Here is a 19,500-nt window from a genome sequence, read left to right on the forward strand (position 1 = left end):
GTGTGTGTGTGTGTGTGTGTGTGTGTGTGTGTGTGTGTGTGTGTGTGTTTTCTCCTGATTTGCTTAGCTTAGCACTTTTGGACTCAGAATTTTTTTAACGTTTATTAATTTTTGCGAGAGAGACAGAGCATGAGCGGGGGAAGGGCGGAGAGAGAGGGAGACAGAATCCGAAGCAGGCTCCAGGCTCCGAGCTGTCAGCACAGAGCCCGACGCGGGGCTCGAACCCAAGAACTGTGAGATCATGGCCTGAGCTGAAGTCGGACACTCAACTGACTGAGCCACCCAGGCACCCCCAGGCCTCAAGAATTTCCAGAAAGATTGAGGAATGCTGGAAATCCGTGTGCATTTTCTGCTTAATTAATTGTCCTCTCATTTTTGGCTCCTGTGAGTTACTGATCTCTAGAGCAAACGATTCTCTTGAAAGCTATCAGCTTTTGACAGATAGATGTTTATCACCATCACAATGTATGAATTATTTGCATTAATATGTCATAGCTTTGACAATTCTTTGACCTATTCTGAGATATATAGTAATTTCTACTGCCTTTAATTTTATTGTCTGAGGTAAGGAGGGAATTTATTTTCTTAAGGCCCAGTGACAGGTCAAAATTTAGCTTTATGTACTTGTATATATCTTCTCAGCTTTGGTCCTGTAAAGTGCTTGATTCTTTCTTTACAAGAGAATATGGATGAGCTATCATTTCTCTGCTTTTTATTGTATGTATATTTTTCATTTCTTTTTCCACACTCATTTGTATGCATAAAAACCCTTTAATTTTAGAGCTCCATTTTAATGCGAACTTTATAAAGGCATTTGAAGTGACAGTTAGATATCCAAATGTAAATTATACTTCATCCATAAATGGTGCTGTACATGAAAATATATGAATTTGAAGTAAGGTGGATAGTTCTCTCTTAAGCATGACTAAACTTACACAAAACTCTGTCCCAACCTGCTCCATTTCCTAACAGTTGGACCGTCCTACACTATTTCCCTATTTTGAAATATTAATATTCGAGGGGCACCTGGGTGGCTCAGTCAGTTAAGCATCTGCCTTTGGCTCGGGTCATGATCTCATGGTTCTGAGTTCGAGTCCCACATCGGGTGAACTTGAGCCCCACTTTGGGCGAGCCCCATTTCTCCCTCACTCTCTTTCTCTCTCCCTCTCTCTGTCCCTTGCTCATTTGCTTCCTCTCTCTCTGTCTCTCAAAAAAAAAAAAAGGAAGAAAGAAACATTAATATGCAAAAAAAGTGTTTTTTTGGTATTGAAAAGTGACTCAATCTGTAAGTAGCACCAAGGCCATGCAGCTTAATAAACACATAAGCATAATTATAGATCTATGTAATTATTACATGGGAGGTGATTAATGCACATATCAAACATAGACATAGGTATACACAGAGCACAAATCATAAGGATCCTTATATTAACTCCCAGTTTTCTTCTTGGATTTGATGAATCTTTAGTCACATGTGATTAGGAAAATGCTTTCTCTTTGTCACATGAATCGCGTTTTTAATCTCTGGGCTTTTTCAGAATCATTGTCTTTGTTCCCCCCTGTTCAGATTCCGCGGTGGTTTTGTTGGACTGACCGCTTCCTCCTGAAACTTACCCTGAAAAATAACTTCAGAAACTTCTTACTCTCTGTGCATACTCAGAGTTCATACTTCAGTCTTCCTGACGATGTAAGGATACGATTTTTCATATAATTAGTGTTTCCTAGAGAAAAGGCTGAAACTACTTTTTCCTGGGTATGACTTTCCTTTCTGTTTTGTCTGTTATCTTTCTGTGTCTCTGATCTGTGTTGCCAGTGATTAAAGCAGATAATTTTTGTCGTTAGGATTGTCTTGTTTTCTAGGTTCACATTAGGATAAGTGAAAAGTTCTCTGATTCTGTAATGCTTTCTGTCATGCCACCCAGCAGTGCCCATCCCCACCTACCACAGTTCTGAGTGGTATTATTCATTCCTCTTCACATCCTTCACGTGTCAACAACATCAGAAAACAAAGGTCTACAGTAGAAGAAAAGAATTATTGGGGAAATAATTAATGTGAATTATCCTTTGTTTTAATTTTTATTTATTGTTAGTTTTTTAATGTTTATTTTTGAGAGAGAGAGAGAGAGAGAGAGAGAGAGAGAGAGAGACAAAGCGTGAGCAGGGGAGGGGCAGAGAGAGAGGGAGACAGAGAATCCGAAGCAGGCTCCAGGCACTGAGCTGTCAGCAAAGAGCCCGATGCAGGGCTTTAAGGCACGAACCGTGAGATCATGACCTGAGCCGAAGTCAGATGCTTAACCGACTGAGCCACCCAGGTGCCCCTTTAATATGAATTATCCTAATGTGATAGAATACAGTATGGCTATTTTAGGGCAATCTTTAATTTCACTGACTTTAATTTTCTAAATCTAGACCAAAAATAATTTTCATTTGATTATAATTTTACAATCACTTCTGTAATATACCTATAAAGTAGAAGCCATTTTGCAGGAAAGAGTATAGAGTAATCCCCCGGCCCCTTACTTGCCATCTCACTTTCCACGATTTTGGTGAGCGGGTCACCTGTGGTCAGGAAGCAGGTGATATAAAGTTGTAAAGTTCTGATGTAAAGTTGAAAGGTCAGGGGTAACCAATCTCATGCTTTATCACAAGCCTGTGTCATTTACCTCGCTGCGTTTTATCACCTCACATCATCGTGAGAAGTGTGAGTACAGAATAAGATATTTTGAGGGAAAGAGACAGAATGCCCACATTCATGTAAGTTTCATCACAGTATCTTGTTATAATTGTTTTATTTCATTAGTATCTGCTGTTGATCTTTCACTGTGTCTAATTATAAAGGAGGCTTTATCAGAGGTATGCATGTTTAGAGAAAACATAGTGTAGATAGGGTTCAATACGATCTGTGGTTCCAGGCATCCACGGAGGTCTTGGAACATGTGGCCTGTGGCTCCAGGAGGCTACCGAAATCGCTCACCATTGTGTAATGACCCAACAAAACCTCATGTGTTAAAAGATCTCGTGAGGTGAGGAATAATCACTCTCACGTGGTACTTTGGCCATCGCCGCACTCCTGGTGACGGTTTCTGGCAAATGTGCAAAAAAGAATTCATGGTACTTTGTATTTTCCTATGTTGCTCGACTCAGATTCTTCAAGAAGAACAATTTTGAGCTCAGAGAATTATCAAGTGAGGTTAGTCTCCAGAAACACTCTCCAAATTGTTACTCTGAGGAAGTTTGTTTACAAAACATTAACACTTTGGCGCGTGCCAAAAGGAACTGTAATTTAAAAAAAAAAAAAAAAAAAGATGCCGAACTGGCAGACAACCAACTCCCTCCTCCCTGAACCTTCATAATTAGAAAGGTTTTGAATTACGGCTGGAGTTCCTAGAAAAATCTCTGCTGGAGAATTGAAAATAAACGGCTGACATTTAATTGCTTTGTGCCCGAGTTGCTTAAAAGCAGAGTGAGCACAGGTGACTTGTTGGAGAGCTGATCGGGGGTCTGGGGGGGCCTCGTGCTCACCAGGAACATGGGACAGGTGTGCCTGAGTCTCCTTCATGAGCATGGCCCCACCAAGACACCCAGCAAGGCGTTAGTTCAGTGATGGCACGCTTCGGTGCCTTAGGAAACACAGAGGGGAGAGATGTTAAGAATGCTCTCGTGCTGATTTTTAAACTAACGTTTCTAATGAAGTCTAACTTACACCTTTAGCACCACAGCCCTGTGCTTTTGAAGTTAGATGATTTTGCATAAATTGTCTCCTAATTAAATTCCACTTCATCCCCATTGTGTGTCTTAGGGTCTGTCCTACACATCGACCTACTCGTTTTAGAATTAGGGACTCCGTGCCCTACACTCTTCCGTACTTTCCACCTCTCCCTCTTTCTTGTTTGCGTCTTCAACGTGCCCTGCACTGCCTCTTGCTAATGAAGGTACCATTTTGCATGCTAGGATGTTTTTCTATCTTTCTATACTGTGTTGTTAGCCACTGAGGGAGAATGCGAAGATAATTGTGGTAATCCCGATCTTAACACATTAGGCAAAGCTGAGCTCACTGCTGTAAATTCCATGCTTACATCAGTCACCCGACTCTGCAGGTTGTCAGGTAGATCTGAGCGTGGCCCCCACGCGCAACAGCAGATTCTCCTGCTTTTTTTTCTCCCAGTGTTGTCCTTCTTTTTCTTGGTCCCTGGCTTTTTCAGCGTGGTACAGCCTGCTTGCATAGTCAACACGGTGGCACAGATTTTGATAGAAATAGTACAGAATAGGAGGAAGGACCTTTCAGTGGAGCTCTCCCCACAATGTAGCCCCCACAATGTCAGGCCCACTGGCTACATCAAAATGGACATCTTAGAAATACATTTTTCTGCTTTATTTCTGATAAAGCTCCCTTTTATGTGTTGTCTTACTTCGAGATACCCTTCAGTTTTTAAGAAGTCCGAATACGCATTTTATGCAGGAACATCCATCCGTGTGTGGATGTAACGGATACATCTTCTACATTTTTTAAGGTTATGTATTTATTTTGAGAGAGACAGAGACAGCATGAGCCGGAGAGGGACAGAGAGAGGGAGAGAGAGAATCTCAATAGGCTCTGTTTGCACTGTCAGCACAGAGCCGACGGTGGGCTCAATCCCACGAACCGTGAGATCGTGACCTGAGCTGAAATCAAGAGCTGGACACTTAACCGACTGAGCCCCCCACACACCCCTCAGATATATTTTGAGAGTCTCCCCTTGCCCACACTAGCAGGCACTGGCATTCCTTTTCCTCGAGGAATGTAGCATTCTGCGTATGATTTTTTCTTTCTACTCTCCTACGAGGCCTTCAAAGAAATTATCAAGCACCTTTCAGTATCTTCATGGTTTGTCTCCTGTACCTAACCAGCCTCACTTAGCTTTAAAAAGGGCTAAACACAGAGTACATTGTTCCCGCATTAAAAGATTTACTCAAAGTCTTCCATAATGTGTTCAGCACAGATTGATGTATGAAGGAGCTACTTAGGTGCCTGGAATACTTTTCTAGTATATAAGAAATAAAAATTTTCCGGGTGCCTGGGTGGTCAGTGGGTTAGGGCCTGACTCTGGATTTCAGCTCAGGTCACGACCTCACGGTGTGTGAGATCGAGCCCCACATGGGCCTGCTTGGGATTCTGTCTCTCCCTCTCTCTCTGCCCCTCCCTTGCTCACCCTTTCTCTCTCTGTCTCTCAAAATAAATAAATAAACATTAAAATAAGAAAAAAAAAGGTTGTTCTAAATGTGTGTTGGAACAACTCGTTAGAGTTACCCACTTGTACTCTTATTTTAGATGACAAGGTACAACTGTGTATAAAATTATTGTCAGACAGAAGTGTCTATCCCATTGGAGATTTTGGACTTGAGATTCCATTTCCCCATCTCTGCCTTGCCCTTGACTACTTAGTCATGGTCAGACCACTGGCAGGTGCATCCTCTTGAAAGAAAATGGTCACGTCACTTGGACCCGAAGTGAATCTTGAGTGCCACATGACCCAGACCCTGAAGTATGAGTTTAAGAACCAGGAGCCACAAAGAGGACATGGTGTGTGGAATCCTGGAGTTCGTCATGGTGGGAAAGCCACCAGGGTGAGAACACCGACCGTGGGGTTGGACTGAAGTCCACTCTTACACACGCCGGCCTCTGCAGCAAATCACTTTAACTTCTCGCTGCTGGTTTCATTACCTGTTGAAGTCACAAAACAAAATTAAATTTAAAAGAAAAAGCAGAATGAGAGCAATGATATTTACTGCCTCCTTTTTTGTTACATAAACTTATATTTATGATGGACTTACAAAATTGGATTCTTACAACCACTGTTGCTCCCTGCAAAAATCAAGTAGCCTCGTTGTGGTCGTTTAGCATGGGAAGTGGGACTTCTTCGTTTGTATATCATTCAGCTATAGTCTGGGCCAGCGCCATTTCTGTGATCTAGTGCATAATTACAGAGCAGGCATTTCACAAATGAAGTTTTGTAATATATCCCTTTGCAAGGTAGGACTTTCCTGACTCAGTGACCGCTTTTTGTTTTTGCCTCTTGGCTGCAGAATAGAGTTTGTGATATCAGTCGTGCCTCTGGCTCCTGGACTGGGACAGTGGGGCAAACGGGTAGGCCTGGACTGTTGTGCTGAATTTGTGGGAGCACCAGGTGCAGTCTGTAATTCTACCGTTGTGTTCCGATGGAATCGTTGATCAAGCATTTTCATCCTTATGTAGCCACTGAGCATTTGGCCTCTGCATTTTAGGTTGTCATAGATAATATTACGACCTGAGAAGAAATAAAAGCATTAGCATTATTCATGATTTCATCTGTTCTTAAACATTACGTTATGGATCACCACGTATCTCTGTTGGGACCAGGAAGGACTCGATTCCATGAAATGGAGAAAGCTAGGTCGGGGGTTGACCGGCAGAGTCGGTGGGTAGGCGACTTGATTCCATGAAATGGAGAAAGCTATGTCGGGGGTTGACCCGCAGAGTTGGTGGGTAGGCGACTCGATTCCATGAAATGGAGAAAGCTAGGTCAGGGGTTGACCCGCAGAGTCGGTGGGTAGGCACCTGTGGACCAGAAATGATGAGGTGGAGGAGGCTCCCAGGTCAAAGACAGGAAAGCAAGTCCCAAACAGGTCAGCAGCTGGTGGGGTCAGATGGAAAACTGAACTTGAGGTGTGGAATCATAGCAAGGAGGTGCAGGAACCAGGAAAGTCAAGAATAAGAAGCAAAGTAGTAGAGCACATGAGATGGTCCTCGAGGTGAGTGGTTCTCCAGCTAGGGAGCGTTTGCATCACCTGGAGGGCCATTACAACACATAGTGCTGGTCTCTACCCCCAGCTTTGCTGCCTCAGTAGGTCTGGGTAGGGCCCAATCATGTGCATTCTAACAAGCTCCCAGGTGATGTTAATGAGTCTGATTTGGGAACCCCACTTGGCTGTTCTAGATGAATCCCAGACAGAAGTGATGTGGCCTGCAGTGACTTTTCATGAGCTCCTTTGACACTCGGTTGGATGAGTTGAGTTTGTTTAAAGGGTTGGGGACAGAATCAACAAATACAACATTTGGCGTGGTTTTTTTTTTTCCATTTTAATTGGTTTTAAAAAAAAGATGAAATGCGTAACTCAGAGTTTATGAGGATGTAAACTTCCTTCTGTGTGAGAATATAAAATAAGAAGTTACATTCTTGCCATATAAACTTGCATGGAAACTGTTGTCTATGAAAAGTGATGTGTTTCATATTTTTGTGGCTCAACAGCTCCCACGACGCTCTGGTTAAAGGTGTGTGCTCTGAAGAGTCAATGCCTAGGGTCCAATTGTGATTCACCGCTAGCTCTGTGCCCGGAGCTAACAAGTTTCTTACATGCTCTGAACTTCCTCGGTCACGTGGGGGATATTTACTAATATCATAGGGTTGTCGCAAGATTGAGTGACTATCATATGCTTACTGGGGTGCCTGGCGCGTAATAATTGCCCCATCAATGTTAGCCTGATTGCACACCACAGTAAATGCTCTCATTCAGAAGGGTGACTTCATCTATAAGACTTGGTGGTAATTCAGGGTAAACCCGGTATGTTGGGTCTGTACTGTAATTCATTAAAACTCTTCTGCTGAGAACAGCCCTGAGTCGGCATGAAGTTATACACTATATGTAAACAGTGTGATTCACAAGTCAGAGCAGATTACAGATAGCAAAGAGTCTAAAACTGCATCTACCAAATTTAAGAGTAAGGAAGAGTGGTTAAAAGCATCAGGTCTGGGGCCGGAGAGCCCGGGTTAGTGCTCTGACTCCATCCTTTACCTGCTCTGTGACTTTAAAGAAATTCCTTGACCTCTCTGTGCCTCAGAATCTTCATCTGTAGAATGGCAGTGATAGCCACATCGCAGAGTTGTTACAAACGCTCACACACGCATACCGTGTCCTATTTGTAAACAGTTTACATGCAAAGTGCTTCAACAATGTCTGGCCCAAAGTGAGCGGTATAAATGGGGTCACTATCATTCATGTGTGTGTGTATGTATATTTTGGCAGGATTTTGATTTTTTTTTAATTTTTTAATGTTTATTTTTGAGAGAGACAGCATGAGCAGGGGAGGGGCAGAAAGAGAGGGGACATGGAATCTGAAGCAGGCTCTAGGCTCTGAGCTGTTGTCACAGAGCCCGACACGGCGTTTGAACTCACAAACTGTGAGATCATGACCTGAGCTGAAGTCAGACGCTTAACTGACTGAGCCACCCAGGCGCCCCAGGATTTTGATATTTAAGGGAAAATAAATAGGCAAACTTGACAAAAAAATTTTTTTTTCAGGTTGACATAGTTCAATACAGTGCAGTATAGGTCTGTGGTAAATTTGTAGTACTGGAAACCAGTTTGTCCTAACCACACTGTATCAGAAGGAAACTCCACCCCGCCCCTGCTTTCTTAAGAGTGGAATAAGCATCTCCTGGGACACCTGGGTGGCTCAGTCAGTTCAGCAGCCGACTTCGGCTTCAAATCTCACGGTTTGTGAGTTCAAGCCCCGCGTCGGGCTCCACGCTGACACTCGGAACCTGCTTGGGATTCTCTGTCTCCCTTTGTCTCTGCTCCTCTCGCTCTCTCTCAAAATAAGTAAATGACCTTACACAGTAAAAATACTAAGTTAGAGAACTATTAAGCAAATAATGCTACTGGAGGAAACACGGCACGGATTATGACGGTAAATCTCCAGTGATGGAAGTGTTGAAGACACCGCAAAACATCATGTTTAGATCCTGTGCTCGGTGACTGACTGTTGATTGACTGGTGGATGGTTGACATTTCTCTTCCTCGCAAACAGCCCTCCCCCATTTCCTACAAGCCCCAGATGACAGTTGAGCAGACGGGCAATTTTCACGGCTACATTTGCAGTGTCAGGTGAAGGGAAGAGAAGAGGGGAAGGCCAGCCAGGAAGAGTGTTTGTCGTTCCCGGGGAGGGCGTGTGGCTGGGCTCACTGGAGGGGGCACAGAGCTGTGCTCTCGTGTCCTGGGTTCAAGTCTGCAGTTCCCATGTAAGACGCTTCTGCATCTCGCGGGCTGTGTCCTCCTCCTCCCTCTGGTACGTGGGGAGCCTCCAGCCGCCCTCCGCATCCCAGCCTTCCCGTGGCTTCCAGCAGCGACGTAAGCCTCCCTGACCCGGCTCGCTGAATTACAGGCCTCGAGTAAACGCTCTGCGGGCAAGCACAAATGGACTGTGGTTGGATGCAGCACCGGCAGGGTCCGCACAGCCAGAATCCAAAGTGCAAAGAACTCTGCGTGTGGGAAGGATGTAGAAACGGACCCGCCTCGGCTGTCAGACTGACGCAGGTCTCCCAGCCTTAGGTCAGAGTTCACGGCTTATGGGCACGGCTCGTACCCCCTGCACTTCAGACGCCAGCTGCAGATTTTGGGGCGCCATAACCAACAGGCTATCAATTCAGGGTCCCCCCATAAACCCGTCAAGTTTGATGATTTGGTAGAACAATTTGTAGAACTCACGAAGGCACTAGAGTTACAATGACAGTTTTACTGCTGAGTTTTATTGTAAAGAGTGCATTTCAGGACCAGCCCAATGAGGACACACAGGGTGAGATCTGGGGGCTGGCGGGGGGGGGTGGGGGGTGGGGCGGTTCCCAAGCACGAAGCGCCCTCCCCAGCAAGTGCACGTGCACCAACAGCCGGGAGGTTTACTCAAGCTTCCAGGACCAGACTTTTCCCGGGGTTTCATTCTGCAGGTGGGACTGGGAGAATGACTGCTGATGGGACCAGACTCCATCTACAGTGCTCCTTTCCTCCAGGGAGGTTGTGAGGTCAGGCTGATGTCAGGGCTCCAAACCCTCTGCCTTTCAACACACGGTTGGGTTGGTCTTACTGTATAGCCAGCCCACTTCCGGAAACTGGTGGGGAGGGGGCACAGTTAATTGCCTCATTAGTGTAAACCCAGACGTGGCCCCAGGGCCCACGGTGAATAACAAAGACCCTTCAGTCACCTGGGAAGTTCTAAGTGGGTAGGATTTCCCGGTCAAGACCCCGGCACAAAGACCACACAAGTTCTTTATCATACGACGCGCGGAAAATACAAGAATTGGGCCCACAAGTCACAAAAAACTAAGGCAAAGAACTAATGATTTTTGTGATACAGAAACCACTGGAAAATGTCATTTGAATAAAAAATGAGTAGTTATTAGGGGCACCTGGGTGGCGGTTGGTTAAGCGTCCGACTTCGGCTCAGGTCATGATCTCACGGCTCATGAGTTCGAGCCCCGTGTCAGGCTCTGTGCTGACAGCTCAGAGCCTGGAACCTGCTTCCGATTCTGTGTCTCCCTCTCTCTCTGTCCCTTGCCTACTCACACTCTTTCTCTGTCTCTCAAAAATAAATAAACATTAAAAAAAATTTTTAAAAATGAGTAGTCATTAAGCACCATTGGATCCTTTCATATTTTTCACTCCCTCGGTCATTTGTTCAGTGATATTTCTGGAGTTCTACCTGCGCTCGTTGCTGAAGCTATAGTATCAATGCTGTAAGGGTAGAGAAAAACAGAAAGTTGTTGTTTTGCTTTTTGGGGGGCTTTTTGTGTCATAGGGAAAAATGGAAGGGTTAATGAACTATTTGAAATTATTTACTCATTTTAATATCGATCTAAACGAACCTGAGTTCTGAGGTGACTTCATGTGCCTTGTCGAAAACTATGTTAAAAGAGGTCTCCAATCACAAAATATCGCCAGCAAGTACAGACTTGTGAGGACTCAGGGGACTGGGGGTAAGAGAAGGAGTCTGTCCGTTCTGTGTAGAAAGAACCAGAAAGCGGCCGCTTGGTCTCAGGTTGTTAGACGAAATCGCGACGTGCTTTGAAATGTGATGTTTTCAACTGCTGTGTTTTTTTTTTTGTTGTTTGTTTTTTTGCTTTCTCGTAATTGGAACAACATACTAATTTCTACAAGTTTGTGACTACTAACAGACAGCAATCACCTCACAGACTTGTACCGAAGAGACGAGACCATCCAGGTGACAGGAAACGGCCATGTGCAGAGCCCTCGCTTCCCCAACAGCTACCCCAGGAACCTGCTTCTGACGTGGCGCCTGCGTTCCCAGGAGAAAACAAGAATACAGCTGGCCTTTGACAGTCAGTTCGGATTAGAGGAGGCGGAAAATGATATCTGCAGGTGAGTGGGGAGAAACGCAGGTCAGGGGTCACGTCCAAGGGGAAGAAACGATGGATGTAAAACCTCGCATCGTGCTTTCCTTTGGGGACCCGCCCAGATCCGAGCGGACAAAATACAGGGGGCACAGGCTTTGTCTGCAGAGGGCCCGGTCACAGAACCCCAGGTACGCACCCGTCAGAGCCGGGCCACCGGGCTGCTGGGGAAGGGCCCCTGTCTTGGCCGGGCCTCGAGCAGCCTTTGGGAGCACATAGATGCATCCAGCATCCCGCGATACCCGCAGCCACATCATGTGGCTGTAAGGAGCGTGTAAGGAGCCCCTGTAGGGCTCCGGGAACTGACCCTGGTCATTGTAGCCCGCGCACTGGAAGGTGGTGATGGTGAGGACCATGTCAGGGCCTTACCCTGAAATCCTGGGCCTCAGAGAAGAAAGAAACATCACCCCCCCTCAGATGGTCCGTTTGCCGTCCTTTTCTGGGTCTGCTCGATCATCTTGTGCCTTCTAAGCGTATGTATCGGAGGGAGGGCTTTGTTTCCTTTCTGTGCTTCCCGCATGCACGGTTCTGCAATGCCAAATCCTTTCAGCAGGTTTATTTTCCTCTGAATAAGAAGAGGGTGCCTCAAATTTGGCTGTCCTTTGTCGCATGTTGATTATGCTGACAGCTTTTGTTGTGTGGCTGTTTCTTCCAGAATAACAGCAGTGCCTGTTACTTTCTAGGACCACAGAGGGTAATGTATGCCAGAAAGCAGACACAAATACGTGCCCCAAGAGCCGGTTCACGTTTACAGAGAGAACACACTCCAGCGGGTTTTGTGTCTTGTCACCCTTGAAAGGGAGAACTGATTTTCTGTGCTGGGGAAAGAGTTGGTGCAGGGAAAAAAAAAAATGTTTTTTTGAGGATTGTTAAGGGGTGATGGCATGAAAGGGAAGCCAGGTCTCCATGATGAGGTGGGTTTTGATCCGGGTAGATGGGAGCTGTGTCAGCACCCATGCCTTGAAAATGGAAGACGCTAAGGGTGGGTTCCTTTCGGGACCTTTCAGCCAATCCAATTGTGGCTCAAAATTTATGGAGGCAGATAGAGGAGTAAGAGGCAGGGAAGGGGACAGGAAGAAGGAAGAGACAGACTGACTTCATCTCAGGGAAAAACTACACTGATGGATTTACACCGCAAGAAAGTGACCTTTGGTGGTATTAACAAAGTTTCAAGTACACTCATTCTTTGCGCGGTAACTGTGATTTACACATATTGTATATAAAATGCAATGCGCTTGATTTCCTGCCATCTGTTCCCAAGCCTCCTTGATGTTTACATTGTAATATTTTATTGCTTGAATAATGATTCTTTGTGAGTGCTTCTCACCTTCCAAGCACCGCATAAACATTAAGTAATTAATTTACACACCACCCAAGAGATACCCAGCCGGTGAATTTGTGTAAACCTCTTACTTTGCTCAGAGGGAAACTGAGGCAAAAGGACGGAAGGGCCCATAAATCGCTGTCAACGAAGTGTAGTCGCCCAGTCGTTACACAGTCCCGCCCGGTCCAGTAAAAGCTCTGTGCCTCCTGGTGGACTTTCTCCATATTCAGCCGCCATGTTTCTCGTGCTGATCCCGCAAGGGCAGTTGTGAAGAACATATCAAGAGGGTTGAGTCTACGACCACTGTTCGCCCAGAGTGCCCATCCTTTGCATTGTGACTTTAGCATTCAAAGACATTCGGGGAGAGGCAGAGTGACTGATGGCCGGAACTGAAGGGCAGATAGTTCAGCTCACAAGTAGAATGTCCCGAGATTTGGGGTGTCCTGAAAATAAAGTCGATGATCCCTGGAAGATGTCCACTGTGTCCCTGAAGAGAGTCTACTGTGTGATGGAAAGGTTATATGGAACATTGAAAGAGGCCTTCCCTACCTCCTCAGTCCTGGCATTCTGTGTTTCTCTGACCAGCATCAGAGCCGAACCATCCATGGTCGTCACCTCATCCACACCCTGGTTTAACCAGATACCTCCAGTATTTCTTAGGGCACCTCCCTCTCCCAAATCGTAATGCTTTTCACTATGATAACCATCCTAGTTTATTATAGGATCCTTGCAAAAGACAGTTTCCAGAAGGGAAGAGAGCTTTTTATTTTATTTTACCATTTATTTTCTGTAATGAGATGATGTAACATAATGCCGATTCCACATGCTGTATAGATACGGATCATTTCTTAAGGGACCACTGGATGTGGCGAATTAATTAAAAGTGGGAATTGGTTTGAAAACCTTTATATAGTAAATATTTGCGCATATAATTAAAGCTGGATCTCCAAAAATAGGACAACAGATTATAATTATTACTTTTCCTAGGAAACCCTTCCAAGCCAGATGTTCAGAAAGTGGCCCATTTTGATGACTGTTGATTTGGGAATACTCATGGCTAAATGTGCATAAACGTTCTTTCAGATTATTGACGTTTGAATTTGAAAGACTGAACCCAAAGACTGGCTTTCCTGTAAAAATTTCTGTAGGCTTTAATTTTCATGTTAGGTGGTAGTCATGAGAAATCACATATGTTACTTTAAATTTCTCCGGGGAAGGATGAATGTCAAAGCGTGCTGTAATCAAAATTTGCTTATTTCTGTCACATTGAAACTAGGTATGATTTTGTGGAGGTTGAAGATGTATCTGAGACCAGTACCGTAATTAGAGGGCGGTGGTGTGGACACAAAGACGCTCCCCCCAGAATAACATCAAGAACAAACCAAATTAAAATAACATTCAAGTCTGATGACTACTTCGTGGCTAAACCTGGATTCAAGATCTATTATTCTTTTGTGGTAAGTATCCTAACCGCCCTGTGATTAAAAGCAGACACTGGTTTCACGAAGTACAGAGATCGTTTTCCATGATGAAACGCAGTGGTGTGAGGGTGAACTGTGTTAATTCTCCGTGGGATGCTGCATTACTGCCCTACGGCCAACATGGTATAAAGCTTTCTGGAGTAAGGAGCACTGTTTTGATCTATTAGGTCAACGCTTGGGTCTACGCATAGTAAACAGAAAAAGGGAAATGGTTGATATTAGTAACGCAGTGTTACCTCTGGTTCAGCTGATGCAAGGTAAATGCACAGCCAAATAAAAGGCATGTGAGAGTCGAGTATCTTTAGTTCAAAGAGTTGTCTGTGTCATTCCAGCCACAGAGAAGAGTCTGGACGATTTCAGCTGAAATTACCCAGACGTGGGAGGGGTCTCTGTCATGATCATGGAGCCTTAGCGTTGTCAAGAGTCGTAAAGTTCGTGAACTTCCTCCAGTAGACCCAGGAGTGTCTCACCCCCGCTTAACACCTCCACAGCCCTTCCCAGGTTTAAGTGGATCTAACCGTTGGAAAATGCTCAACCTCTTATTGAGTCAAAATCCGCATGGTAGTTAATTCTCGTTGTTGGGCACATGCGATCAGGTGTCTCCTTTACTCAGTCAGGTATTGATAAGACTCTATAAGGTTCCTGCTCACTGTCAGCCTCTGACAGGTGCAGTAGATACCACGGTGAGCAAGACAGACAGGGTTCTTGAGCCCCTGGGAGCTCATAATCTGGTGGGGATGGCAGCCTATTAAAAAGCTGTAATAAGGGAGAACAGTGAACAAAGGCACAAGTACCGGGTTCTGTGAGTTAGGCTCAGGGAGACATTGGCATAATTTTACCTGTCCGTGACCTTGGCTGTCCCTGAACCCTTCTTGTGTTCGTAGTGTGTGACCTTTTATTCTCCCATGAGCACGCTTCATTCCCGTTCCGTCTGTCTTTATCCGTCTTCAAAGCACGGATGTCAAAATCGAACCCAGGGCTACGGATGGAGTCACTGTGTGTTTTGTCTCCCCTCCTGTGGGTTTTTTTTTTTTCTTTTTTGCATAATAGTGAGCTATTAAATGCTAAGTGAATTCTACATCAGAATAAATGAAAAAATAGCATGAGGCGACACCGCTCCCAGTTTTAATTTGAAAATAATCCATCAGGCATGACTTACGTTACTGCAAACACATCAGTGCTGCTCAGCGTTAAAACTCAAGGGCGAACCTTTGGTTTCTCTGTTTCTGTCTTTTAATGTGTTCAGTGCTGTTCTGTTCTCCACTGTTCACGGGCTGCACAGGCTGGGCACGTTGGGATGGTGATGGATAGGCTCAGGGAAAGACCTTTTTTCCCTTAAAACATCAAGAAGTGTTAGTGCTAACGGATAGACTTTCTGTGAAACTTGACGACTAAACTAAACGGTCTGTAAGTCAGTTAGAAACACCCTAACTCTCATACAGTGTCATTCAGGCAAAATAACTCCTTTTCTGTGGAAGAGGCAGCACAGGTATGGATTTGGGGGGAATGAATAGTCCTTTTTGGAGGTGTTCGAGCTCACGGTGCCGGCCCATCACCCGTTGAGTGGCCAGCATTAAGCGGCATGTTGAGTGGCCTCTGAGTCTGGCTGGAAACTGGCGTCACTCACTCGCTCACCTCCGCCAGGACATTAATTGTGGGTTTTAGGAGCGAGAATACTTATAATTTTTGGTGTATTTCCCTACTGATCTCTTGGTCTGCATTTTTGAGGACAGTTCCAGGCTCCTTTTTGGTTTCTCAAGGCGTCTGGCACCAAATAGCATCAACTAGAGCCAGAGAGCTTTGGTGGCTGAATTCCAAGAGGTGGAATGAGCTTCACCTACAGGGGTGTGTGGACTATAGATAGGTGGGCTTTTTTTTTTTAATGTTTACTTATTTTAGAGAGAGAGAGAGTGCGCGCGTGAGCAGGGGAGGAGCAGAGAGAGAGAGAGGGAGAGAGAGAGAGACAGGATCCGAAGCAGGCTCTAGGCCCTGAGCTGTCAGCACAGAGCCCGACGCAGGGCTCGAACTCAGGAACTGTGAGATCATGACCTGAGCTGAAGTTGGACGTTTAACCGACTGATCCCCCCAGGCGCCCCAAAGATATGTGTGGCTTTTGATAAAAGCCTGTTTCTTGCTCAACAGGGATAAAAGGTCACTATGGCTTGACCAGTGTATTGGAGAGATCATTTTATTTTACTTTTTTAAGTGTATTTATTTACTTGGAGAGAGAGAGAGCACGCTCTGGGGAGAGGCAGAGAGAGGGGCAGCGAGGGGGAGGGGAGACAGACAGAGAGAGAAAGAGAGAGAGAAAGAATCCCAAGCAGACTGCACTGCCAGCACAGAGTCCGATGTGGGGCTCAAATTCACCAACTGTGAGATTACGACCTGAGCCAAAATCTAGAGTTGGACGCTCAACCGGCTGAGCCACCCAGGTGTTCCAGGAAGATCATTTTATTTGTGTTTAAATTGTACTTGCAGAGACTTTAAAAGGGCAGTGTTTCTAAAGCCAGATGCTACAGAGACTGGGCCTAAAACCTAAAGTTGACCACCCCTAAGCTGATACAGAGACAAGGGATTAAACACAGCAGACACTCTCTGAGTATATCTGAGCGACTATTTTTACAATGTTACGCAGCCCCACAAAACTTGTAAGGGTCACAGGCAGCTGTTTTTTGCCATGCCTACCTTCAGGCATGCTAGATCTAGGGAAATTTGAGCAGAGAATAGTTCCTGAGGAGTGAGTGTCCTCTTGGAAAATGACAGCTAGCTCTCTGGGTAGGTCGGGACACCCCCCTTCTCATCTCTACCTTTTCGCCTGTCTGCTTCGCATGGGACATCCTCCTAACTGGTACCTCAGTGACTCTCCGGGTACAGAAGGAGTTGCCCTAGATGCAACTCGCAGGTGCACGGGGCCACAGGAGCCCTGTGCCCTGGAATCATATCTACGTGATCTGTACTCATCGCATCTTTGCGGTGCCCAGTCCCATGTGCATCTTTGCTTAGGTTTTCATTCCACCAAAGGGTGGGTGACTCATGGTTCACATCACGATCACTTATTTGTGGTCACGAGTGGTTCACAAGTTACAATTTTGTGTGATGTGCTTGGGATTCGATCTTGTACCTTTTTTTTTTTTTTTTCCACAGTACCTGTCTCAGTCTCTCCTAGAGCACAGCCTCATGGGAACAGAGTTTTGCTGTAAAGCTCACTTTGGATCGACTAAGGTTTCCCTACTTACTAATGGTCTGATATTAAACAAGTCTCTTCCCCTTTCCTGTCACATGTATCAAATGATGATAATTGGCACTGGTGTGAGGCTTTTAAATGGTACCAAATACTTCGTGCCGCGCCTAGGATGTAGTAAATGGTCAATAAATAATGGTGCTAATTATCCCACCTTTACAGTCACTAGTTGTGTATATATGTGTCTTCCAAGTTAACGGTGTTTAAAAAATTCAGCTGAGTAAATTTTAGACGTCTTGTTGGCTGTATTCAATGACTCACTCATGAGACAGCCCCCAAGCTAGCCGACAGGAAGGAGCTGCAAGGAGGTATGCGAACAGAAAGTCTAATATACGCAGAAGGGAGCGGGAACAAGGGAGTTCTACTGGGCAAAAAGCTGAGTGAGTTAGTGCAAAGTTACTTGTGTTTAGAAGACAGCAGGGATCTGTCAGGTAGATGATGCACTAGAGCTGATGAGGAGATTCCTGACTGACTGCTTTAAGAATCCATTTGGGGGGAAACCAGAACTATAAGTAGGTCTCAGTTCGGTCACATGGGCCTTAGCATGAGTGACTCCATTTTAAGCCTGTTGTCTTATTTTCAGCATTCATAATGAACTATTCAAGGGTCTTCTTGCTGTGTGTATTCTATGCAGTGCCTTATACACGGCTAGCTAGCCCGTTTGTTGAGTTGACTCTTTCCAGGTAAAATATGATTCGTTAGAACTGCTTGATTTCAGTTTTTGCTCTCCTGCTCAGGCTTTTTTCCTTCATTTCACTCTACTGTGGAGAAGAGGTAAACGTCAGAGGGCATAATTAGGCAGAATGGATAATGTTATCAAATCCTTGTTAGCAAGATATGGTTGTCTAAATAAATCAGGCTCTCCCACCTCCAACTCACTTTGTTGGGGAATGTCAGGAATCTGTTAAGTAGGTCTTTGGAAAGGTATCCAATTACAAGGCTCCCATTGGATTCCCAGAAGGCACCCGGCATGAGTGTGAATCTCAACTCTACTATTTACTACGGTTTGTTCACCCATAAAGTGATGGTCATACTGCCTGAGGTGAAGTAGTCGTGAGGATGAAATTAGACAACTTTTGTAGAGTGTTCTGCCTGGAACTTATTCATTCCTCAAATATCCGCTGTTCTGACTACTGTCGTCGTCACTGGTGTTATTAACACATCGGGTGACAGGTGAACTCGACATTCCCACGCAAACGGCCCAGCTGTCCTGTGTAGGTGGGCACGTGTATGCACACCACTTCCTTTGTCCATGGTAGAAATATTTTCTTGTACGTTGTAACAAACCTAAAAACGTTTATTGGTGTGAGTGAGTTTGTGCATGGCGCACACATGTGTTTAATGTAAGGGCCATTTTTTTTTCATTCAAAAACAAAAAATGAAGTCATTTTAAAGCTACTCAAAAACTTTCTTTTTATGAAATAATTCTAGTTTATTTCATAACTTGAAATCTGCTAGTACCTATTACAAACAATTAAAAAAGCAATTTTATCAGGTCAGTTGCTTAACTATATATCTCTATAGTTTGAATTTCTAGCAGTGAAGTTAGGATTTCCACTGAGATTGAAACTCTGCATGAAGCATGGTTTTGCCTTGTAAGTAATTATTCCAAATAGAAAAAGAAAAGGAAGAAGGGGAAGAAGGAGAGCAAACAGGAGGAATAAAACCCAGGAACTGCATAAGATAGGGTTCCCAATTGTAGCACCTTTTGCTGATTCTAATTTTGTTTAGTCTAAGGCTTACCAGTTGGTTAAAAAAAAAACAAACTAATGGTGTGGGCAGTTCATTCTATTCCCCTAAGCCGAAATCTCAGAAGGAGCTGGAGAGTGAAGGACGCCTTCACTTTCTCTGTAAAATGTGTGGAAATGCTGTCCTAATTTTTGCAGATGAAATCGTTGGACATCCTGAACATGTACGGGTGTTCTGGCCACACAGCCAGGACTATGTGTAGATCAAAGGACTGTTGTGGTCAGTGTGGTGACCACACAGCAGCTCTCCCCATCAGTTTCTTCCTTTCAAATAGATCCTACTGAAGGTTTGGGGGCTGTGAGATTATTCATTGAATACCTACTGTGAGCTAGACCCAGCTACATCCAGCGCCCTGGAAATCCAGCCTGAAAAAGACAGTGTGTCTGCCCTCAGGACCTCGCCTGGTAGTGGGAAGAAACGGACAATAAATGCCTAAGTAACTAGGGAAGTCAGGATGCATTCACAAACCAATTATTTGCCGTTCGGTAAAGGCAGGAAAGAAGATAG

The 19,500-nt window shown here is 44.9% G+C and overlaps 1 protein-coding gene across 2 annotated transcripts in view; it reads left to right on the forward strand.

The window, feature by feature from the left end:
• PDGFD (platelet derived growth factor D) overlaps positions 1–19,500 on the forward strand; it is a 221,389-nt gene that overhangs the window by 137,556 nt on the left and 64,333 nt on the right. Inside the window, exons 2-3 of one of the 2 annotated variants that reach the window (XM_049614174.1) lie at positions 10,980–11,166; positions 13,799–13,979. In XM_049614174.1, coding sequence (XP_049470131.1) covers positions 10,980–11,166; positions 13,799–13,979 — 368 coding nt within the window. Of the gene's footprint in view, positions 1–10,961; positions 11,167–13,798; positions 13,980–19,500 lie in introns of both variants that reach the window. The other variant, XM_049614173.1, reaches the window with a different exon arrangement.

The sequence above is a fragment of the Panthera uncia genome, chromosome D1 (assembly GCF_023721935.1).
Source record: "Panthera uncia isolate 11264 chromosome D1, Puncia_PCG_1.0, whole genome shotgun sequence".
Lineage (NCBI taxonomy): Eukaryota > Metazoa > Chordata > Mammalia > Carnivora > Felidae > Panthera > Panthera uncia.